This window comes from Tiliqua scincoides, chromosome 1, assembly GCF_035046505.1.
Source record: "Tiliqua scincoides isolate rTilSci1 chromosome 1, rTilSci1.hap2, whole genome shotgun sequence".
In the NCBI taxonomy this organism is placed as follows: Eukaryota; Metazoa; Chordata; class Lepidosauria; order Squamata; family Scincidae; genus Tiliqua; species Tiliqua scincoides.
The window spans coordinates 308,055,670-308,075,897 of NC_089821.1; the positions used below are offsets into that span (position 1 = coordinate 308,055,670).

Genomic DNA, 20,228 nt, shown 5'->3' on the forward strand with positions numbered 1-20,228 from the left:
GAGGGTATACTGCTTCCCATTAACATTCAGTTTCATTCCTCCAGCATTCAGGCTCCTTGCCTGCAGGCTCTGTTCTTCAGCTTAAGAAAAAGGTAAAGCAAGATGCAAAAACCAAAGGTAAATCTAATAGACACTCAGGGTGGGCACTATTTTTTTTTTTTAACTTTCCCCTGCATCCATGGTTTCTGGTATTGCCATGGCGGGGGCCTTGAACAGAACCCCCATGGATACCGGGGCACTCTGGTGTATATCCTGCTTTCTACACTATAACCAAAGTGGCATACGTGTCAAATCCAATAATGAATGATACATTTAAAAAAATGTAAAAGACAGCAATATAGACCAGGGTGGCCAAACTGTGGCTTGAGAATCACATGTGGCTCTTTGACGTAGTGTGCACTCACAGAAATATGCTGGCTTAGCTCCTTTTTGCATCACAGTTAATATAAAAGATGAAGAAAAAAATTTCAGTTTTATAATTGTTTACCAGGTATAAACTGAGCATCCAATGGATTAGAAATTTAACATTCATGGTGAGTAAATAAATTTAAGAATATGAATGCTAATTTTAATGCTAGATTTGAGTCAGAGATTAAAGAAATTTACTAAGACAAATAAATATCTTTAAAAATAGCTATTTTTACCCCTTTAACTGTGATTTTTGAAACCAATACAAATTAACAGTTGAAAAACTACATAAAGGAATAACTGTTGCTTACATGTATTTCATAATATATTACAAAATAAATATTTCTATTCCAAATCTATATGAAATTTAGTATTTATATGAAATTTTTGTAACAAAATGTGCACGTAACAATAAAAGTGTTTGAGAGGTACAAGACATGAACAAATACTACAAACATCTAAAGTCTATTGTATCAGGTTCTTAAGTTAACCAAGTTTGAACACCCCTGATAAGAACATAAGAATAGCCCCGCTGTATCAGGCCATGGGCCCATCTGATCCAGCTTCCTGTATCTCACAGAGGCCCACCAAATGTGCAAGGAGCACACCAGATAACAAGAGACCTGCATCCTGGTGCCCTCCCTTGCATCTAATAGATGCATCTGACAGACTATCAGCTGGACTAAACACAGTGCAAAACAATTTAAAGTCGCCGAAATACACAGCCGGTGGAGGAAGAGGGACAGACAATTCTTTACTACAGACAATTGCTTTAGAAACAGAACTGCAGAACCCAGAAGAGTTACCTGGAAGCCAGAAGTGACATCACAAGAGGCGAAGACCATGGAGAAGACCATAGAGGTCAGTGTGCCATGAGAAGAAAAAATTAAAATCACTGACGCAGATGATGGCCAGAGAGGATACTTCGGTTTAGTAATCTAGTAGCCAGACTAGGTGATCTTGGGAACCAACAGGGTTACATAGACTCCCTCACATCCCATTCACCCTGCACACCAGGGCTGCCATCTGTGGGACCCAACCATTTTCCTGACCTTGACTAAGCATCTGCCTGTAATCCCTGACCTCCAGATCTCTGTCTATTGTACTGAACCTCAATTCATGTGTGATACAATTCCATTACTTAAATCTCAATTTCCTTGCTCTGGAACCTGAGCAAAACCCTGAAGGCTGCATCCTGATACGGTCATGGCCTAACATCCTCATATGTGGAGAATGGGTAGTAAACATGCAGTATAGAGCCATCCTAAAGATCCAACTAGGGCTATCAAGTAGAGCAGCCATTTTCAACCACTGTGCCATGGCACATTAGTGTGCCGTGAGTGGTCCACAGGGGTGCCACAGGAATTTGGGGAAAGGTCATTTATTAGTAGGGCCAATGGAGGATGTGAGCCCCCGACTGGTAGCATGGTATGCCTTGTCAATTGTCAAAAACCTGATGCCTTGACAATTTTAGTGCCTTGTCACTAAAAGGCATAACATGAGGTGTAAAAGATTGAAAATTGCTGAAGTAGAGGCTGGAGGAAAGAAAGGCTTGCCCTCTCTTCCCAGCTGGGGTCCAAAAAACTGGACTGATGAACAGGGAGGGCTCTGTCAAGGTCCCATACTCAAAAGCAAGGCAGCCACATGAATGCATGGGACCTGCCCCAATGATAGGAAGATGAACCACACATTTGCTAAGTTTTGTTGTCCTTATACAACAGAGAGAAGTAACATAAATATTCCCTCCTTTAAAAAAAATCCTTTGATTATGATTTTTTTTTGTTTTTTAAAAAGGCTTCATTAAGGCTCACCCAGTAAACACCACAATCACCTGAAAAACCACAATTAAGCTCTTAAGAGGTAGAAAGGGGGGGAACGCAGCATACTGGAATACTAGCAATTAGGTAGCTGGCAAAGCAGGCCAGGCTTTTACTTAAAATGTTAAATGCGTTTTCCAAGTTAAGTGCTATGTTTTGATGAACGAATGCAAATCTTCTTGATGTTGGATTAGATATGGAACAAATCACAGTGTGGCAACAGTGGTGTGTCACCAGCACTTAGCCAACAATGTTGGTGTTAAACGGGTAGTCGTAGTACATCCCTCTATTAAGAACTAAGCTAAGTTGCAATGCAGCTCATGGGTCAGACAGAGTTCAGCATGGCTGAGTCCTACTGAAATCAAGGGGATTTCCTAAACTATGAGCTCCACCGATTTCAGCAGCAATAAGCAATATACATCTCTGGGTTGTGCCCCCATATAGCACTACGCAAGACTTTCCATGGTTCTGTCTCCATTCTTATGACAGTAGAATTGGCTCAATGGTAGGACCAATATTCTGCATACAGAAATTCCTATGTTCTGCCCTCAGGATTCCTACAAGAATTTAAGAAGTTGCCTTATTCTGTGTCAGACCACCTCTCCATAATTCACGTAGCAGGGCTAGGAAAAACCTCTGCCCAGGAACTTGGGGCGATGCTATCTTGATGCAATTGGGGACTGGATGAAAGCCAATAAGTTTAAATTGGATCCCGAAAAAGACAGAGGCCCTCCTGGTCAAGAAATTATCAATGAAAGTACTGAATCATCTACCTGCTTTGAACGGGGCTGTACTCCCACTGCAAGAACAGGTGTGCAGCTTGGGAGCTATCCTGGACTCGCAGCTCTCTCTGGAGGACCAGGTGGCAACACTAACTAGACGTGCAGTCATTCAGCTTAGACTAGTGTGCCAACTGAGACGGTACTTGAGCTGTTTGGACCTGGCCATGGTGATCCAGGCTTTAGTAACTTCAAGACCGGACTGCTATAATGTACTCCTGAAGACCCCACCATGCATTCCTTGTACACTGCAATATAACTTCTACCTCAACATAGTAATGTGTCATGACTTGAATTCTTCCTTTCCTAACACATTCCCCACACCCAAATCCCTGCAAAAAAAAAAACAAACCCTGAAATTCTACACATACAAAAATGCACCTGGCATAAAGTATAACGATTTGCTAAACTGGTGGCCTGTGATTTAGCCTCGCCGTGTAGGCCAGGAGGGCAGTTAAGGACAGATTTACATTTTCTGCCTGGAGCTCTGATGAAGCTACAAAAACCATGCTGTGCCAGTCCTAATTTGCAAGAAGTGTAGGGAAGGGTAACTAAACAGCTCTCAGACTAATACAGTCATTAGCATCACAGCAAGGCTCTTCCTTTAATGTCCATTCATTTTGTGTTTCGGTCTGTTGTCTATGTAAAGGGATGTATGCATGGCGGTGGTGGTGGAGGGGGGGGTGAAAGCAGGTCAGCCTTGCCAGCTCACCACCAGCAGCAGCTTTTATTCATGACCATTCAGTGTTGGTGCCAGTGGGATCCCTGCCCATCTAGCGGTTTTGCTTTTCTCAATGAAGGCAGTGGCAATTACTAAATTTCGTGAAGTACATGCTGCTGCCCTCCTCGCAATGCAGAGAGCACAAAGCTGTTTCAGTCACATGCTAGTAAGTTTCGAGTCCTCTGAGGGTCTGTGAGAGATTATTTTTGGCGCACAGCCTTTTAGTCAAGGAAGGCGAAGAGAATCTAGGAAAAAACTCAGAGCTTGTTTGGCACGTAAGAGAGAGGGGTGGGCAAACATTTCTCTGACATTGTGTCAAAGGCTAGGGAAAAAATTAATTTACATTTCAAATTGGAATAAATTTACATTAATGGATACATTGGAGGTGGAACTTATATGAATGGATGAATTTTACTGAGTTTATTTATAATACACACGAGAACTATAATACAGGCATGCAGAACCACATGAGAACTATGAACTATTTGCCACACACTCCTCTTGCACAGTGAAAACATACAGACAAAGCCAGAAACACATGGAGATGTAAATTGTTCCGGGGCAACTGGGGGAGTTAAAATATCGCCCGGGGACATGCAGAAAACACATGAAGACTATTAAGGCCTTACTCTAACTCGGCTCACAGCTCGCATCAGGCTGTCATGACCGGCAGTCATGGGCCAGTGCAGGCTCCAATAGTCTCTGACAGGCCAGAGGCTCATTCGAGACCAGGGACTCCCTGTGGGTCAGATTGGAGATCCTCGAGGGCCATAAATGTCTCGCGGGCCGGGGTTTGCCCAGGCTGTGTTAGGGTGGAATTCTACTGATGCTGTAGGTAGAAGCTCAACATGGAACCTGTACAAGGAGAGGGCTAGTTCTGTTCGCACCTCCCAGGATCGTCATGGTAGCCTGAAATGAGTATTGCCCCAGATGCAGCAATAAAGTGGCAGGGATGTTTCTGCAGCACGACTAAGCTATAATTTAAGGAAGCATTCCTAGGTACTTTTCTCCAAAAAATGTAATGGAGATTACAAAGTGGCACCTGCATTGCCTCTATCCTGGACAAACAGTACCGGGAAATCAGATCTTTGCACCACTTTGCACCACAGAGAGCACCACTATGAACTTCAACTGTGTGATTGTATTGCTAGGATCTGCAGATCACAGCATTGACCATTCTTGGTGTTTTGGAATAAGTGCTTTTTGGAACAGATAGTTTGGATCTGCTAGGGATCCCCCTACTGGAGAACAACAAGAGCACAATCTGAAGCCATTTAATAGTTGAATGACATTTAATATTGTCATTGTGCTACAATTTATGCACCTTTGAGATACAAGCATAAATATATACTACAATTTCAACAATCACACTCTACACACTCACCCACGCATTCTATATGACATGCATCATAATATAAAAACAGTGTAACAGACCAAAATGCCCAGGAGCATGGTAACAACTATATTCAACGTAATTATGGCTGTGGGATAAAAACTGTTCAGAAATCGTGTGGTGGTGCTCTAATAGTTGTGTATCATCTACCCGAAGGCAACAGTTCAAAGAACTTATGAGCCGGATGGAAGGGGTCTCTCAGAATACTATGTGATTTCTGCAGACAGCAAAATGTATAGATGTCCTCCAAAGCTGGTAGATGAAGGTTGATGATGTGCTGCGCGATCTTAATTCTCTGCAGAGCTTTTTTGTCTCCTGCAGAGCAATTTCCATACCACACCAAGATATCATAGGTTAGGACACTCTCAATGGTGCAATGATAGTAAGACACAAGCAGCTGCTGTGACAAATTTAACCTCCCAAGCTTCCTCAGAAAAATATAACCGCTTTTGGGTCTTTTTAATCAACATGCTAGTGTTAATAGTCCATGAGAAGTCCTCTGTGATGTAAATACCTTGTGGTAATTACCTTGTGGTAATGTTCTTGTGGAGAATGGCACCAAGCCTTTCCATTCCCTGGCTACCTTGCTTGGGGAGGAGGGGGCAAGGTTCTGGCAAATCACCAGGCCGTGTTTGGGGGATAAACTCTTTTAATGACTGTCCCAAGTCCCAATTCCGATCAGTATCTAAAACCAGCTTGGTGTTGTCTGAAATCTTGTAGTGTTCTACCTGATTTCAGTACAGTATAGATGTTCACTACATGTAACTGGCTGCTACTGTTCAAGGTCAGTCCCTCTGACCCTTTGGGCTCCCAGTCTGTGCAGCTCTACCACACAGCTTCCTGTCCTTAGAAAGTCTCCCCTCCAAAACATATACAACCTGAAAGAAAAGAGAGAGAGCGCGCGCGCACCCACTGTTTATAATACGGCTGACCCAATCTGAGCTCTGTTCTGAGCCCCAGATTGTTCATTCCAGCTGAAGCATATGGTAGAGATCTGCTATACCACAAATAGTATTATAACTCATTAAAACAACTTCTAGCTAATGAAGTGATGACAGCCAAGTATCTGGGAAGGCCAAGTAATGAGTTTATTAACTGAGGAAATGAATTCTGTGACACAATGATTTTCAATTGAGAAGGCAAGGAAGATACTATTTTTCAGTGCAAAACACATGTTGTATTGGAAGCCTTCACAGATTGGTGACTAGACCACCCAAATTCCCACAAGAGCTACACTGTTGGATTATTAAGGTTGGAAGATAAAAGTATGGGTGTTTCCTACCACACAGACATACACACATGTACGAGGAGGGGGCAAGGCTCGTACCAAGCAGATCCAGATTACCAGTCTTCAATGCCACACTGCAATTACACAAGTGACAAGATCCATACGGAACCAGGTTTAATAATCAACTTCATAGCTACCATGTTTTCAAACAAGTCCAATTTCTGGCAAGACTGGATATTAAATGTGATGGATGCAGAACTATTTATGTGCTGAATGCCATCCTGTGAACCTGTAATTTGTAACTTCCACCCTGTTCATCGAGATACAGAAAATCATGATCAAACAAGGACACTGCTATTTTCCCACCTGTTTGCCTGCTTGTGTAATCAGGCTGCATTAGTCTCAAGCATAAAAGCAAAAGGTCAATAAACACCATTTGTACTATGAGGTTTGTATGTAAGATGTATGTAACACCAAACACCATGAAAATAGGAGCCACAGTTTGCCACTCTCTATTAGAAAATAACTGCTGTTGATAAATATTTAGTCAATTTTTCTGAATGTTATGGTTTAGCTTGAATGATACAAGACAGCAAAGCATGATGATTTTCTTCTAGGATTTTAAATTTATCCGTTTTTTGGACTATTACTGTGAACCAAACACTTAAGTCACAGCATTTCTACTGTTATAGTCAGCTTAAGTAGATCTAAGATGACAATACCCAAAGTAGTGGATCATAGTATATGAAGTGGTTGCAGAAGCTTCATCAGCAAAATATGAAGCAGCTAACAGTGTACACAGAGAAAAGTGAAACGCAAGTAACAAAAACCTAGTATTGCAACTTCCAGGTCAAAAGTCATAACCAACAAGCGAGATCCAACACAGAAAATTAATAGGTTGTTATTTTAGTTAGATCTACAAATCACTGGAATTATCTAAATTTGAGTATAAAGGGTAGGTCACATGTTCCCTTTTCCAGAAATTGCTTGTGAAAATAAATTAAAACTGTAGCCAAGAGAAGAAAAATAAACAGGACATTTTAAAGCTGGTAACTACTTAAATTATAGGGATATTGTAAGGACATAGGCAGCGCAATCCTATGCTGCTCAGTGATGGGTGTCGCAAAAGTGCTGTAAGGCACTTTCCCACTGGTAGGAGAGACTCAGCACCCGGTGCTGGAAAGATGCCCAGGACGACCACTGGGCACTGAGTATCCCAGACGAATAGCGGGGAGGCTTTCTGGGGTAAAGCAAGGCAGGAAGGGGGTGGAATTGGGTTGAGAGAGGGAGGGCTGGTGGGCAGAGCAGGGACGGTGGCAGAGGCTGGTGCTGGATCCTATCCTCCCTCCAGAATCACAGAGACTGACATGGGTCCCCTCAGTCGTGCTCCAGTCCTGAGTAGACCAGTCGGGGCCAGCCATGTCTGACATGGGGTAAGGGAATCAATGTTCCCTTATCCTGAGGAGACCTTCAGCTGCTTCCCTGGTCCAACAGGATACAGTGGCATCCGTTTCTGCACTGCTGTACCACTGCGCACAGAGGAAGCTTAGGAGCCTGGGACCCAGGGTGGTGTAGTGGTTTGGGAGGTGGGCTTAGGCCTGGGACATCCAGGTTCAAATCACCGCTCAGCCACAAAGCTTCCTGGGTGACCTTGGGCCAGTCACTTTCTCTCAGCCTCACCTACCTCACAGGGTTGTTGTGAGGACAAAAAGAGGAGAGCAGCTGCGTACACCGCCCTGAGCTCTTTGGAGAAAGGGTGGTATAAAAATGTGAAAAATAAATAAATAAGCTTAGGATTGGGCTGCAAAAGAAGTGAGGTCCTTTGCACACTCAGAAAGTGCTACATAAATGGTAAAGATAATTACTCAAGGGGCTCCATGAATAGCAGGTACTGTATGCCAAACAATTATTGTAGGCTGTAACTCTTTAGTGAGCCATTCGCTATACACTTTCCCTGTCTGCAATCCCTTCCTGAAATTTAGCATCACAGTAGAGGCACTTCTATGTAAGAACTGACAAATTCCAGGCACTTACAAGTTGGACGTTCTCCCTGCCCTACTTACAAGCATTGCTTGTGTTGGGAGTCTATTTAAAACCAACACCAACTGCAATCTGGCTATAATTCTCTTGCCTTGCAACAAGAGGAATCTTGACACAGACACTCTCTGATTATCACATTACATCTCAGGCAAAACAACACGTTAGGTGGGAATTCTGTGAGTGGAATTTGCTATCCCGCTCCCCTCCCTGTTTTAAAGAGCAGCTGCAGGAGAGCCTGATTTGGATCAGGGATGTGGTACAGACAGAGGTCTAAGCCTTTGCCCTCAATCCAAATCACTGTTGAAGCTGCTATTAGCCATGAAGAGAAAATCTTTGTGTGCAAATTTTCCCTGTTGCAGCAAATAGCAGTTTTGCAAGGGGGCAGATTTATACCAAGAACTGGCATAGGACAAAGGGTTTGACACACACCCCCCTCCCGTAATACTTCAACATAGCTGCATTTTCCAGAGCAAAACTCAGATTTTTTTTTCAGTTTGGGCCTCATGGTGGTTTTGGCCTGACTCAACAGTCACATACAACGCAACAGTTACTCCAGCCCTGAATGATAGTTCTAAAACTGATTTTAAGTTGTGTCTATTCCTAACCCACAATCCATATAAGAAAAATATGCCTTCTCATTCCTAAGAGAAACAGTTCACTGCCACCTTGTGGTCAAGTGCTCACATGTAAGCAACTAACTTGGCTCACACATTATTCAGTAGAAAATGCATAACACAGCACAGCTGCAGTTGGAGTTAAATTCTGAAGTCAACCGGGAATGTGAAAAGAGCAAATAGTCAAAATTACTCTTGAAGATCCCTTAAATAACTTGCATTTAGGGGCCATATTGTACAAAATTACATACTGCCTCTTTAAAAACTAAAATCACAGTGTGAGAGATGCAGGAACCAAGACTAACTGAAGGAACACAGGCAGTGGCGTAGCTAGAGGGGTGCAAAGCACTGAGTTTTGCAGGGAGCCTCGCCATAGCATGCAAGCGGCCCTTTCCCCTCTCCTTCAGAGCCACTGCAGGCAGTGGGAGCAAAACAAAGGCATTTGATAGCTGGTTTCCCATCTCACACTCCCTCCAGGGCATACAGTAATTGAATAAAATGGCAGGTGGAATCAACCCAGGCTATTTAAGATGCTTGCCAAGCAAGTGTAGCTGAATATGAGTACTCCTTTCTGGAGTGGAAAGTCGGGGTATAAATTCTACTAATAAATAAATAAATATGCATAAACTGAGTGCATGTATGATGCAACTCTGCAACACTGGACAGAGAAGCCACAGCCCCCTGCAAGGGGCAACTGCATGGACACACATCCAAATACTGTACATGTTTGCCACATTCATGCTTCACACATTCACCATAAGTCTAAAAATGTAATACACAAATAGGCTCAGATTAAAAAATAGGACGAGTTTTTTAAATGGAAGAATTTTAAATGGAAGCCTGTTCAAATAGTAGAAAAATACATTTCAAAGAAATTGAGGTTGTTTCTCATATCTGTGCTAACATTTCCTTAGCAGTCTTCAAAACTCAGTATAAAACTATACCTAAAAACCCATAATCTGGCTTTAGCAAAACACAGCTCTAAACTTAAGCCCTCAGAAGTTTCTCTCTATACCATTCTGTGCCAATAATTCTCTGCCAAACGGAATTAAACTTTAATATACAAATGGGTATAAGAGACTCAAACAGATACTATAGTACTATAAGGTCAGTGACTATTTATTTGTTCCAGATCTCACATTATTTAATTAGTTTGCATTATTTCACTACTTTCTTACTGGCTGAACAAACTACAACCCCACTGACAGATGAACGGGCTGGGCGCCAATCTGCTCTGATTTGCCTTCCATCCTACACAGATATCCTTAGGTTTGCTTCTTGCCCTGGGATCCTGCATTGGACCATTCACACAATACACTGCGCAACAGCACTCTGGTATAGGAAGGATTCTCAGATAACGCGTTTTAACTGATCATCTGCATACCATAAAACTGTTGGCTAAAGGTAGAGCAGGAAATCGGGTCTGAGTTATATTGTAAAGGAATAATTTACCTTGCTGCTGTGCAATTTCAGATCTGGTTTTCACACGGATGATTCTGGATTGCCCCTGTTCTGTCTGCACAGCGTCCTGGTTCATTTCCTGTATGGCAGTTAATAAACATCATATTAAAATTTGCATACATAATTTAATAACCTAACTTTGAACAAGATGTTAAGAAAAAAAGAGTTGGTTAAAACTAAATTAGAAAACAAAAAAACACTTTATGTTATTTTGCACAAGTTGTCTAAATTGGGAGTTTACAAAACATTATCGTTAATTATGATTTCTCCGAACAGGCCACAGCCAATGAACAAAAGAGAGGTGACAGCATGAGCTCCTGTCCACAGCTGGCACCTGTACAAGGTGGAGAGAGAAACACATTCAAGCTCTAAACTTGAATCACAAGGGAGTTCATGCACCATCAGGTTCTCTCCCCTCCCCACTTTGAGGTGCTTGTTGAGGGTCATCCATCTTTTGCAAATGCAAGATCAGCAACACCTACAGTAGGACTATCTCAGGTATTGTCCCATACTGTGCAATGTCCTTCCCTGGGGCGGTGTGCTCAGACCCATCACTGGTTTTCTTTCTGAAGCAAACAAAAACCATGTCCTGCCAAGGCTTTACTCTGATTGGAAACAAATTACTGTCTCAGATCAAAGATACTACTTTTTATTCATTTCATAATAGCTCCTGCTTTTTTAAACTGGTAGTCTTTATACCAGTTCATGTTTCTATCATGTAAACCATTTGTGGAATTAACACTGAAAAGCAGTGCACAACTGATGAAATCAGCTAACAACATAAAATTAGATGTTTGTGCACTCCAAGAGAGCAAGGGTTGCCAACTAACATTTACTTGTATCCTGTCTGAATTAACCAACTTGACAAATTTGCTGACAAACATTTGTTTAGAGCCAAGACAACAACCTCTGCAACAGATCTAAATGAAAAAATAGAGCAAGCTCTCTTTCAACCAATTTACGCTACTCCATTCCAATTTCCAGATGGCATCTCCCAGCAATTTCAGATGTGAAATGGTGAGAATACTGTGCAGAACCCCACAGGCTAAATTCCAGAGATCTGAGAAATATAACAACCCACAACAACCACCATCTCAGGTTAGGCTGAGAGATAATGAGTGGCCTACGGTCACCACGAAGCATCATGGCTGAATGGCGATTTTGAACCTAGATCTTGCAAGTCTATTACATATATACAACCCCTTCTGTCACTGACTGGACAGGAAGGAGTGAAGTGAGCAAAGGGCTGTACCCACCATCAAAAATTGCAGACAATATGGACATATGTGGGGTTCCCAGATATTCACCCATCCAGGCAGTACAGTCACTGACCATACCAACACCTGTGTCAGACAGGGAGCTGTATCATAAGCCATCATGCAGACTTCAAGATAAAGGATTCAACCCAATTTTTTTTGGTTTAGTTTACATGTTAAAATATAGCCCTATAAAAGATGCTCACGTGTGTTACCTGGGATGCATCACCCAAGTAAGGTGCCACCTGGCTATCTTCATGTTTTGTTGGTGAAGCAGGTGGAACCAGGTCAGCCATGCTCATAGGTCCACGGGTGACATCAGTATCTCCAAGAACTTTTTCTGAGAGATGAAAACCACATTTAAAGCACATAAGCAAAGCTACATTTTTAGTACACAGATTCCACTGTAGAACATTGATCAATGCACGTTGATCTACAATGATCAATTGTAGATCAATGATTCACATTGGAATTTAGTATTTCCTTTAGTACACAGATTCCACTGTAGAATCAACAGTGGTCAGCCTCTGGAATCAGCAGGCTGCCTAACAAATGACTGAAACCAGGATTGAGAGTTTTCTAAAGACCCAGAATCACAGAACTGCAAAGGTGCTAACGAGACTCATTCGTAGACCACTCTCAAATGAGAAAAGCAGTTCTTTCATCTGATCATCATAATCTGAGGACAATTTTCACATCAACAAAGTAGTGGTTCTTTGTATTTCTTTGTGTGCACACTGTGTACGCACTGGTGATTTTTCTAGAACTGCAATGGGGAACCTACCCAAGAGAAAGCTTTGAAACTGAGAATCCAGAGCTAGTTTCTCATTTAGTCCTAAATCTCTTAAGACTACCCCTTTAAAAAAATTTGTTTATTGAAAGGAAGAAAACCACAGTAAAAGATGAAGGGAGTAGACAAAACGGGGTCATACTCATAACTGTGGATAAGAGCGCTAAATCTGTCTTAACAGCACTCAATACTGGAGACAGGTTCTTCCTGTAACTAGGATTTGATGCTGGTTAAGAATTCTTGTTAAGGAGAAAATCCAGCTAGTCCCAGTGTTTGTTAATAGAGTCAATGAACTGCCCTTAGTCACAGTCTAGGTAGGGGAATTTATGCCAGGGATGACGCATAATCCCCTGGTTAAGAGTGGCCCCATGGCATCAGCACTAGCCCAGACTAATTGCATGGATTGGTCTGTTTTTAACACAAGAGATATTAATGCTTAACCTTAGGAAAGTTTCTAAAATTTAAACAGCAATTTTAATTTTATGATGTGAACAAATATAGAATACCAGCACACAGGAATTGTGTAACTTGCTACCAAATCCATGGCACGTTTGCAGTAGCTGTGAAAATAATTCAATGCAAGGTGCCAGATGCAAAAGCGGGCATCAGGATGCAGGTCTCGTGTTATCAGGTGTGCTCCCTGGGGCATTTGGTGGGCCGCTGTGAGATACAGGAAGCTGGACTAGATGGGCCTATGGCTTGATCCAGTGGGGCTGTTCTTATGTTCTTAATTGCAGCACGGGGTCAACCACACTTCAGCTCATAGCTGAATTTTTACAACTCATGATTCCTGGCACACCGCATCATATCAATTAATATGCAAATCATTTTTTTTTTCATACCTGAGCTGAATGCTGCATTTAAGTAACAAAATTAATATGCATTTCTGTAATACACAGACAGGGTCAGGCTCTCAGATACAAATACACGATATTTTATAATCAGATGATGCAAATGGCCTGTTTCGTGGTTAAACTTATAGATTCAAATGCAAGCAGCATAAAATATAACACTTAACCTTAAGTGCTGATGGACTGATGCAAAACCTCATATAGTACATGATACATGTAGTTGGATAATTCGTCATAATTAGTTTATGAAGATAATGTCCTGTGTCGAAGGTGCTGTTCTAACTGCGTTGTCCTTGGGTGTTTTAACACTAAGGCCTTGGCTTCTCTTTCAAAAGAGAAGTGCTTCTCACAAAAGATGCTCAAGTTTTCAGAAAGTACTCCGTAAAAATATATAAATGTTTGAAAAAAAACAACAACCTTGCACCAAATCAGTAGACACTCCTGCATACAGTGGCTTTTCAAGGTTTCATGAACTCAGTCCAACTGCATTCAACTGGAGATGTCAGGGACTGGACCTGGGAGCCTCTGCTTATAAAGTCAGTGCTCCATCACTGAGATGGGGTGCTCCCTCTAAAGATCCCAATGGAAGACCAGGGTGTAAAAAGTCGAGAAGTTATGCATTGCATTTATGCCATTCAAAGATCAAGGCAAATGAAGAAACACCACAGCTGGGATGTAGGCGATTCAGAGCCCACAACAACTTGATAGAACCATAGAGCTATGGGCTCTGATGCAAGTGGAGAAGATTTAAACCTTCTTTTCCTGGTTTAGAACAATCCACAGTTTGTTGTTGCACGTGAGCATGGCAGGACAGCAAGTCAGAAACGTAAACCAGCATTTGATCTTGCTGAGCTCAGAGGCCACAGCAAACTGTGGTGTCTTCTAATTCAGGAATGGAAAATGTAAATTTCCTCCCCTCATGTACAAGCAGACAGGAGAACAAGAATTGTTGTTTGATTATGACCAATGACCTACATAATGAACTGAACATGACAATTTGCTTACTAAAGAAGAACAAAGGAAAACAACATACATCCCCAGTCCACAGACAAGCATATGCAAGCCTGAACACAAGTTTTGCCACGTACCCTATAAGACAATAAATCTGGACTCTGGCAGACACAACAACTGATTTAGTTAACCAATTCTGCCCAGTCCACAGGTGTACACATTTGGTCCCTGTTGTGTATAAGCAAAGTTGCGCTGAAATGGCTTAATCAGCCTACTCTTCTAGCCTTTGTATGTGCTCTGCTATGTTATCAGCTACCACATTCTGGTCTCTTTTGTACACAGTGCTAAAAAGCAAAGCATTTTGTTGCTGTTCAAAACTTTTGGCATGTAAATGTTCTTGGTTGATCCCCAACCTCATATTGTACAAAAACTTGAGCAAATATCAAGAAACACTTCAGAACAAGGATTGTTTAAGCTTGCACCTGCAACTCTCTCGCATTGTCCTGGTGACGGCGTATGGCGAGGCTGCTGCTCAGAAACCTGGCCCACAGGGCGGTCACCACGGACAGAACGTCCCATTAGGATACTTTCTGCAGCTTTTGTCAGCTTTGGTCTCTGACCATCACTAACTTCCCCAACGCTAGCGTCGCTGTCCTGAAGCAAAACAGAGAGAAACCAGTCTCAGAGAGGGGCCAACACTTCTCTCCTATCAATCGTCCACAGCATGGGCTTCAGTCCTGGGCGGAACCCAACCTGAGCCACATTTACGACTCACCCACAGATCTGTCAGTCTAAAGTCATCAGCAATGCCGAACACTGTGCACAAGCATGGAGAGTGAATGCAGAGAGGGCCACATCACTAATGCAAGTAAACATGCTTCTATCTCCCAGAAACATTAACTGTGTCCTGCTGCTTCCTTCTCCTCTAGACCCACACTTCAGGGGGAGGGGAGGGAGAAGCGCATAACAGGGGTACAAAGCTGTGCTTCCCTAAGAAATACAGGCCAGGTGTTGAGTAGGGATAAGAGAGAGAAGAAGCAGTAGTGAAAGAAGCTACCATAGATTGTTGGACAGAAATTGTTTCATAGTCAATATTTTATTTTCTGTTTTTTCAGTGCCTCTATTTTGCACAGGAAGCAACATTTACACACACACACGGTGCTGAGGGCCTGCTTAAGCATGGGTGCAGCCTACACGCCATCATCTCACCTTCTCTGAATGAGATGCAATTAAGCTTTTGTGCCCTCCTGGAAAGACACACCTTAATTCATTCAAGCCCAGAAAACCACTGGCTGCACGTCCAGGAGATTGTCCAGATGCCCCACTATTGACTCTGGAATGTCTTTATATTCTTTCTCCAAACCATGTAACCACCTTTGCTCTGGGAGCAGAATTTTGGCTCCCCTCCCCCTCACTGAAGACAACCATACTGTCCATTTTGGAAGACATTTTCTCTCTCTCCATAGAGACTTCTAGTCTGTTCATTTCTCATGAGGTTTTCCCTGCTTGGAGAGCCTCTTGCCTCAGTAGCTGCCCTAGTCTCCGGAGCAGCTACTTTCTCTTCCCACCCCAAGGGACACCTTTTGATTGCATTTTTTCTTTGGGATCAGAAGCTGTGAAGCCTGGTCTTACTTGCAGAAGGTCATCGCATCCCAATCTCCCAGAAGATTAAGGATTAGTAATTTCTCTTCTCCTCTCTCTAGCCCTCCCCTCTTCTAAAACCTCCATTCCCCAGTGCTCATTTTAAACTGCCACTAATTTTCTACGGGGGGGGTGGGGATCTGAAGATCTGTTCAATGAGTGATCCTCATGAGGGACTTGGAATCTATTCCACTTGCACGGTTCTGTCCGATTACAGTGAGTGCGGAGAGCAACTGGTCCAAAGAGGCCTGCTCCTATTGCAAGAAAAACTTCAGATTCTTCCCACCCCCGTCCAAACCACTGACTTTCTCATGCAGAAAGAGTTCACTAGTATCATCAATTTTATTTCCAGACACAAAAATAAAATGCAGTACCTCAAACTGATGGATGTCTTCTTGGGAAGCAAGTGGGACTTGGCTTAGTTTTGAAAAGAGAGCGAAGACTGGTTCCCTGTGGTATCCTTTGTGGGACCGTCGTACAACTTGTCCTTCACTGGGAGGATCATAATCCTGAACAATGCAGAAGAGCATGCCATTTATTAATTTTTTTACACCATTCATTCCATTTTTTAAAGACAAAGTGAGTCAGCAGCTTAGTAAACAAGAGTAGCAAAAGGAACATTGTTACTTACTAAGAAGTTTTATTTTTGTTACTGGAAGGATGGCATCCAGAGTGGGTTATAGTCTCCCACTCACAAAGGATAATTAGCAAAGGCTTTAAGAGCCATTCAAAGAGGATATTCCCTTCCAGTCTTCTAGACATACTTTAGCTTGAGGCAAAACGGTATATACTTCAAATTTTTAAAAAGGAGCAAGCAACATAAGTAATCTAACTAACAGTGAGTTGAGTTATCTGTCAACTAACAGTGAGAAACGAGAAGAAAGTCTCCAGGGACCCTGAGATCCTCAAAGGAAGAACAATAAGATAAATATGTAGATATTTATCTTTGTTATGGTGAATTTTATTCTTGGACCATTCCACTTCCAAGTATCTAACTGAAATGTTTTTCCTTACCATTTCATGGGCATCATGAAGAGTGCTGGTCAAACTGTCACTAAGCCTTCGAAGAGACAGTCCTTCTTCTGCTAAACCTAGAATTAAAAAAAAATACGGTGATGCACATATATACACCTACTGCAAAATTTTACAATTTCAGGTCACTTAAAAACATAAAACAGCTTTAAGTGTACATTCAGTCAAACCAGTTGCTGACCAATATTCACACATCAATAACTACAGGAGTTTTTTTTTTAATTAAGCAAATGTTGGCAGAATGATAGATGGTTGAAAATAGCTTTACCTCTTGCAGCTAGCATTTGCCCGTAACTGTACAGAACTTCTCCTTCTGATATTGGTCTGTCTGCAGTCTCTGTTTCTGTGGCATTTAGGCTACTTTCCTCTGTTGATGGACCAGAACTAGGTGTATGTTCTGAAGGAGGAGGAATGCTGGGCTCTTGCAGAAGCAAATCATGGGGCTGACCCTGTTCCGGTGAAGGTGGCAAAACCAAGCTGTCTGGTTCTTCATGTGCAGCCACTGACATTATGCTAAAAATGATACAATCTTTCAAAAACTAACAAAATCAGACATACCATATTTTCGTTTTGCTAGCTTGTTTAACAGTATTATTCTATAACATTTTCATCACATCATCAGTTTTGGCTGACATATGACTAAAAGCAACGAAGATGAACACAGCTTGATTTTAAGGGTGCAAGACGGAACAACTGTGCACTTTTACTGAGCTTTGTCATAGAATAATACTGGCTAGATTTGGGCCATTTAGTTCAGTTTTTCCCCTCCTTTTGCTGTTTTTGTGCTCCACCACCAATCCTATTTCTCTAAACCAGGGGTGTTTAAACCAGCCCTTGGGTCACTTGCGGCCCTTGAGGCCTCTCAATGCGGCCCTCAGGGAGCCCCCAGTCTCCAATGAGCCTCTGGCCCTCTGGAGATTTGTTGGAGACCGCACTGGCCCGATGCAACTGCTCTCCATGACTTTTTGACCTCTCGCTTGAGCTGTGGGATTAGGGCTCCCTCCACTGCTTGTTGTTTCACACCTGTGAAGCAGTAGCAGCAGCAAAAGAAAGGCCAGCCTTGCTTTATGCAAGGCCTTTTATAGGCCTTGAGCTATTGCAAGACCTTCAATCATTCATATAAGTTTATCTTTAATATATTCATTTATATAAACTTATGTAAATTTATTCAAATTTTAAATGTGAATTAATTCTTTTTTCGCCCTGCCCCTGACACAGTGTCAGAGATGATGTGGCCCTCCTGCCAAAAACTTTGGATACCCCTGCTCTAAACAACCATTCTTCACTCCCACCCAACGCAGATAGGTGCCAGGAAAAACAGCCTCTTGGTAAAAAGCTGGTTTTTGACCAAAATGAACTTAGTCATACATACAGCACTTTACAATTGCATTTGAGACGAAAGCAAGAAAGATCAAACTTTTTAAAGTCCCACCCATGGAGCTTATAAAAACCTGCTGAAGGTAGCTTGCAAAACAAAATTTATAACAATAACGTTTAACACAATACAATAATACCACCACCATTAAATGAGCCCAGAGGCTCCCTTTACAAATCAGCAGTGAGGTGAACACGAAAACCTCTTTGCAGAGGGCTTTCTACTTCATAGGCCCTGCAGGCCAGAAGGTTCTCTCTTTTCACTACCTGCCACAGCTCAGACAGTGGGGCTCTAGCAAAGAGCCTGAGTTGGTGAACAAATCACCCAAGCCACTTTGCACAGGAAGAGGTGGTCCTTAGGTATCTTGGTTTCAATACCATTAAGGGCCTTAGTATTTAAAGCCAGCACTCATTTTAAAAAGCGAATGTGCGCCCATTGCGCTGACTCACACAGCTCTCGGATGATAGCCCATTTCTTCGCTCTGTGGGCTGGGCTTCTCTTCCTCCAGAGGAAGCTCTGCATCCCCCCATGCATTCGGAGGCAGCACTTGGCTTTCCATCACTTCTCTGTCCATGGCATGCTCTGATACAGGAGGGCTGGGGGTAGCTACTTTAGGTGATGTGGCCACAGGAGTAGCAACAGGGGTGCTGATGGGGCTAATAGTCACTGTCTCCACTGCATTTCAAAAAGAAAGAGGAAAGGATTGAAATGTCAAGTTATGCTATCGCAGCCAAGACTCACAAGTATTTTTTTCCCCCACTGCAGGGAGAAACATTAAATTTCAGTAAAAAGCTGGAAACAGCCAAGGCCCAGCAACTGGTAGTGCTTACTCTGAAACTCTGAGGAGCAGGTCTTCCCTCTCCAGGCATTTCAGCAGGGACTTGAAACCATCATGAGGCTTTGGAGGATATAGTGCAGCAGGGCATTCTTGGGTGGGCTGCTTCACCCACTCTCTTGAGACATAGGATTATGCAAATGTAGAGTTATTGAGTCCCTCGGGAGGAGCTACTCCCCCACTTTGTTCCTGTCTTACTGAAAGAAACAGGACTGTGACGAACCTTGTCTGTCATCTTCACTTACTAGTTTTTCAGCTTCTAAATAATTAGTCTCAGTTTAGTGACTGCAAACTTTTCAATGAGGTCCAAAGTCATCCTTTTAAGGACTCTCTTCCAGAGGAGACAAATGTGATTGCAGAAGTCTCCTAATAGAACCAAAAGGAGGCTCTGCTTTGTTGCCCTCTTCCAAGGTGAAAGAAAAAAAGGCAAAAGTGGCCCAATTGAGGGCTAAGCCAGCACAAACGCAGAAGTGCCATGCCAAACTTGCCTGTCTAGCAAAATGGCTTCTTCTGGGTGCTCCGTGGAGCAGGATCTGCCTGCTTGCTCCCCACCCTAAGAGGTCCCCCATGAATCTTGAGATGAATGCTGAGGGGCAAGACTCTGCTAAGCTGTGAGCCCTGCATAGCCCTGCATAGGCCTCCATTTCAAGCAATGTGCAGCAAATCACACATTCGGTTTCTTTCTTCATTTCTGAGAGGATATGCTAGTCAGTTACAAAGTCCAATTAAGAAAGCATGAGGTTCCTTCTCAGTTTTGTTTGACCAAACTGGGGGAATCAGTAAGGCCTCCTCTTACTGGCCTTAAGAATTCCTCATTTGCATAATCCAGTCTGCCTGCGGCAAGTAGGTAGAGCAACCCATCCAAGGATGCCAAATCAAAAGTTGTTGTTGGTGATCTAGAGCAGGGGTGCCCAAACCCCAGCCCTGGGGCCAATCCAGCCCACAGGGAGCCCCCAGTCTTCAATGAGCCTCTGGCCCTCAGGAGACTTGCTGCAGCTCGCACTGGCCTGACGCAACTGCTCTCAGCATGAAGGCA

The 20,228-nt window shown here is 42.7% G+C and overlaps 1 protein-coding gene across 4 annotated transcripts in view; it reads right to left on the reverse strand.

The window, feature by feature from the left end:
- The window catches only part of KIAA0586 (KIAA0586 ortholog), an 86,947-nt gene that overhangs the window by 19,447 nt on the left and 47,272 nt on the right, over window positions 1–20,228 (reverse strand). For 3 of the 4 annotated variants that reach the window (XM_066612419.1, XM_066612634.1, XM_066612086.1), the window contains exons 25-31: window positions 18,807–19,032; window positions 17,251–17,495; window positions 16,965–17,041; window positions 16,325–16,459; window positions 14,792–14,963; window positions 11,933–12,057; window positions 10,453–10,540 (exon numbers count right to left, since the gene is read on the reverse strand). In XM_066612419.1, coding sequence (XP_066468516.1) covers window positions 10,453–10,540; window positions 11,933–12,057; window positions 14,792–14,963; window positions 16,325–16,459; window positions 16,965–17,041; window positions 17,251–17,495; window positions 18,807–19,032 — 1,068 coding nt within the window. Of the gene's footprint in view, window positions 1–10,452; window positions 10,541–11,932; window positions 12,058–14,791; window positions 14,964–16,324; window positions 16,460–16,964; window positions 17,042–17,250; window positions 17,496–18,806; window positions 19,033–20,228 lie in introns of those variants that run through there. The other variant, XM_066613302.1, reaches the window with a different exon arrangement.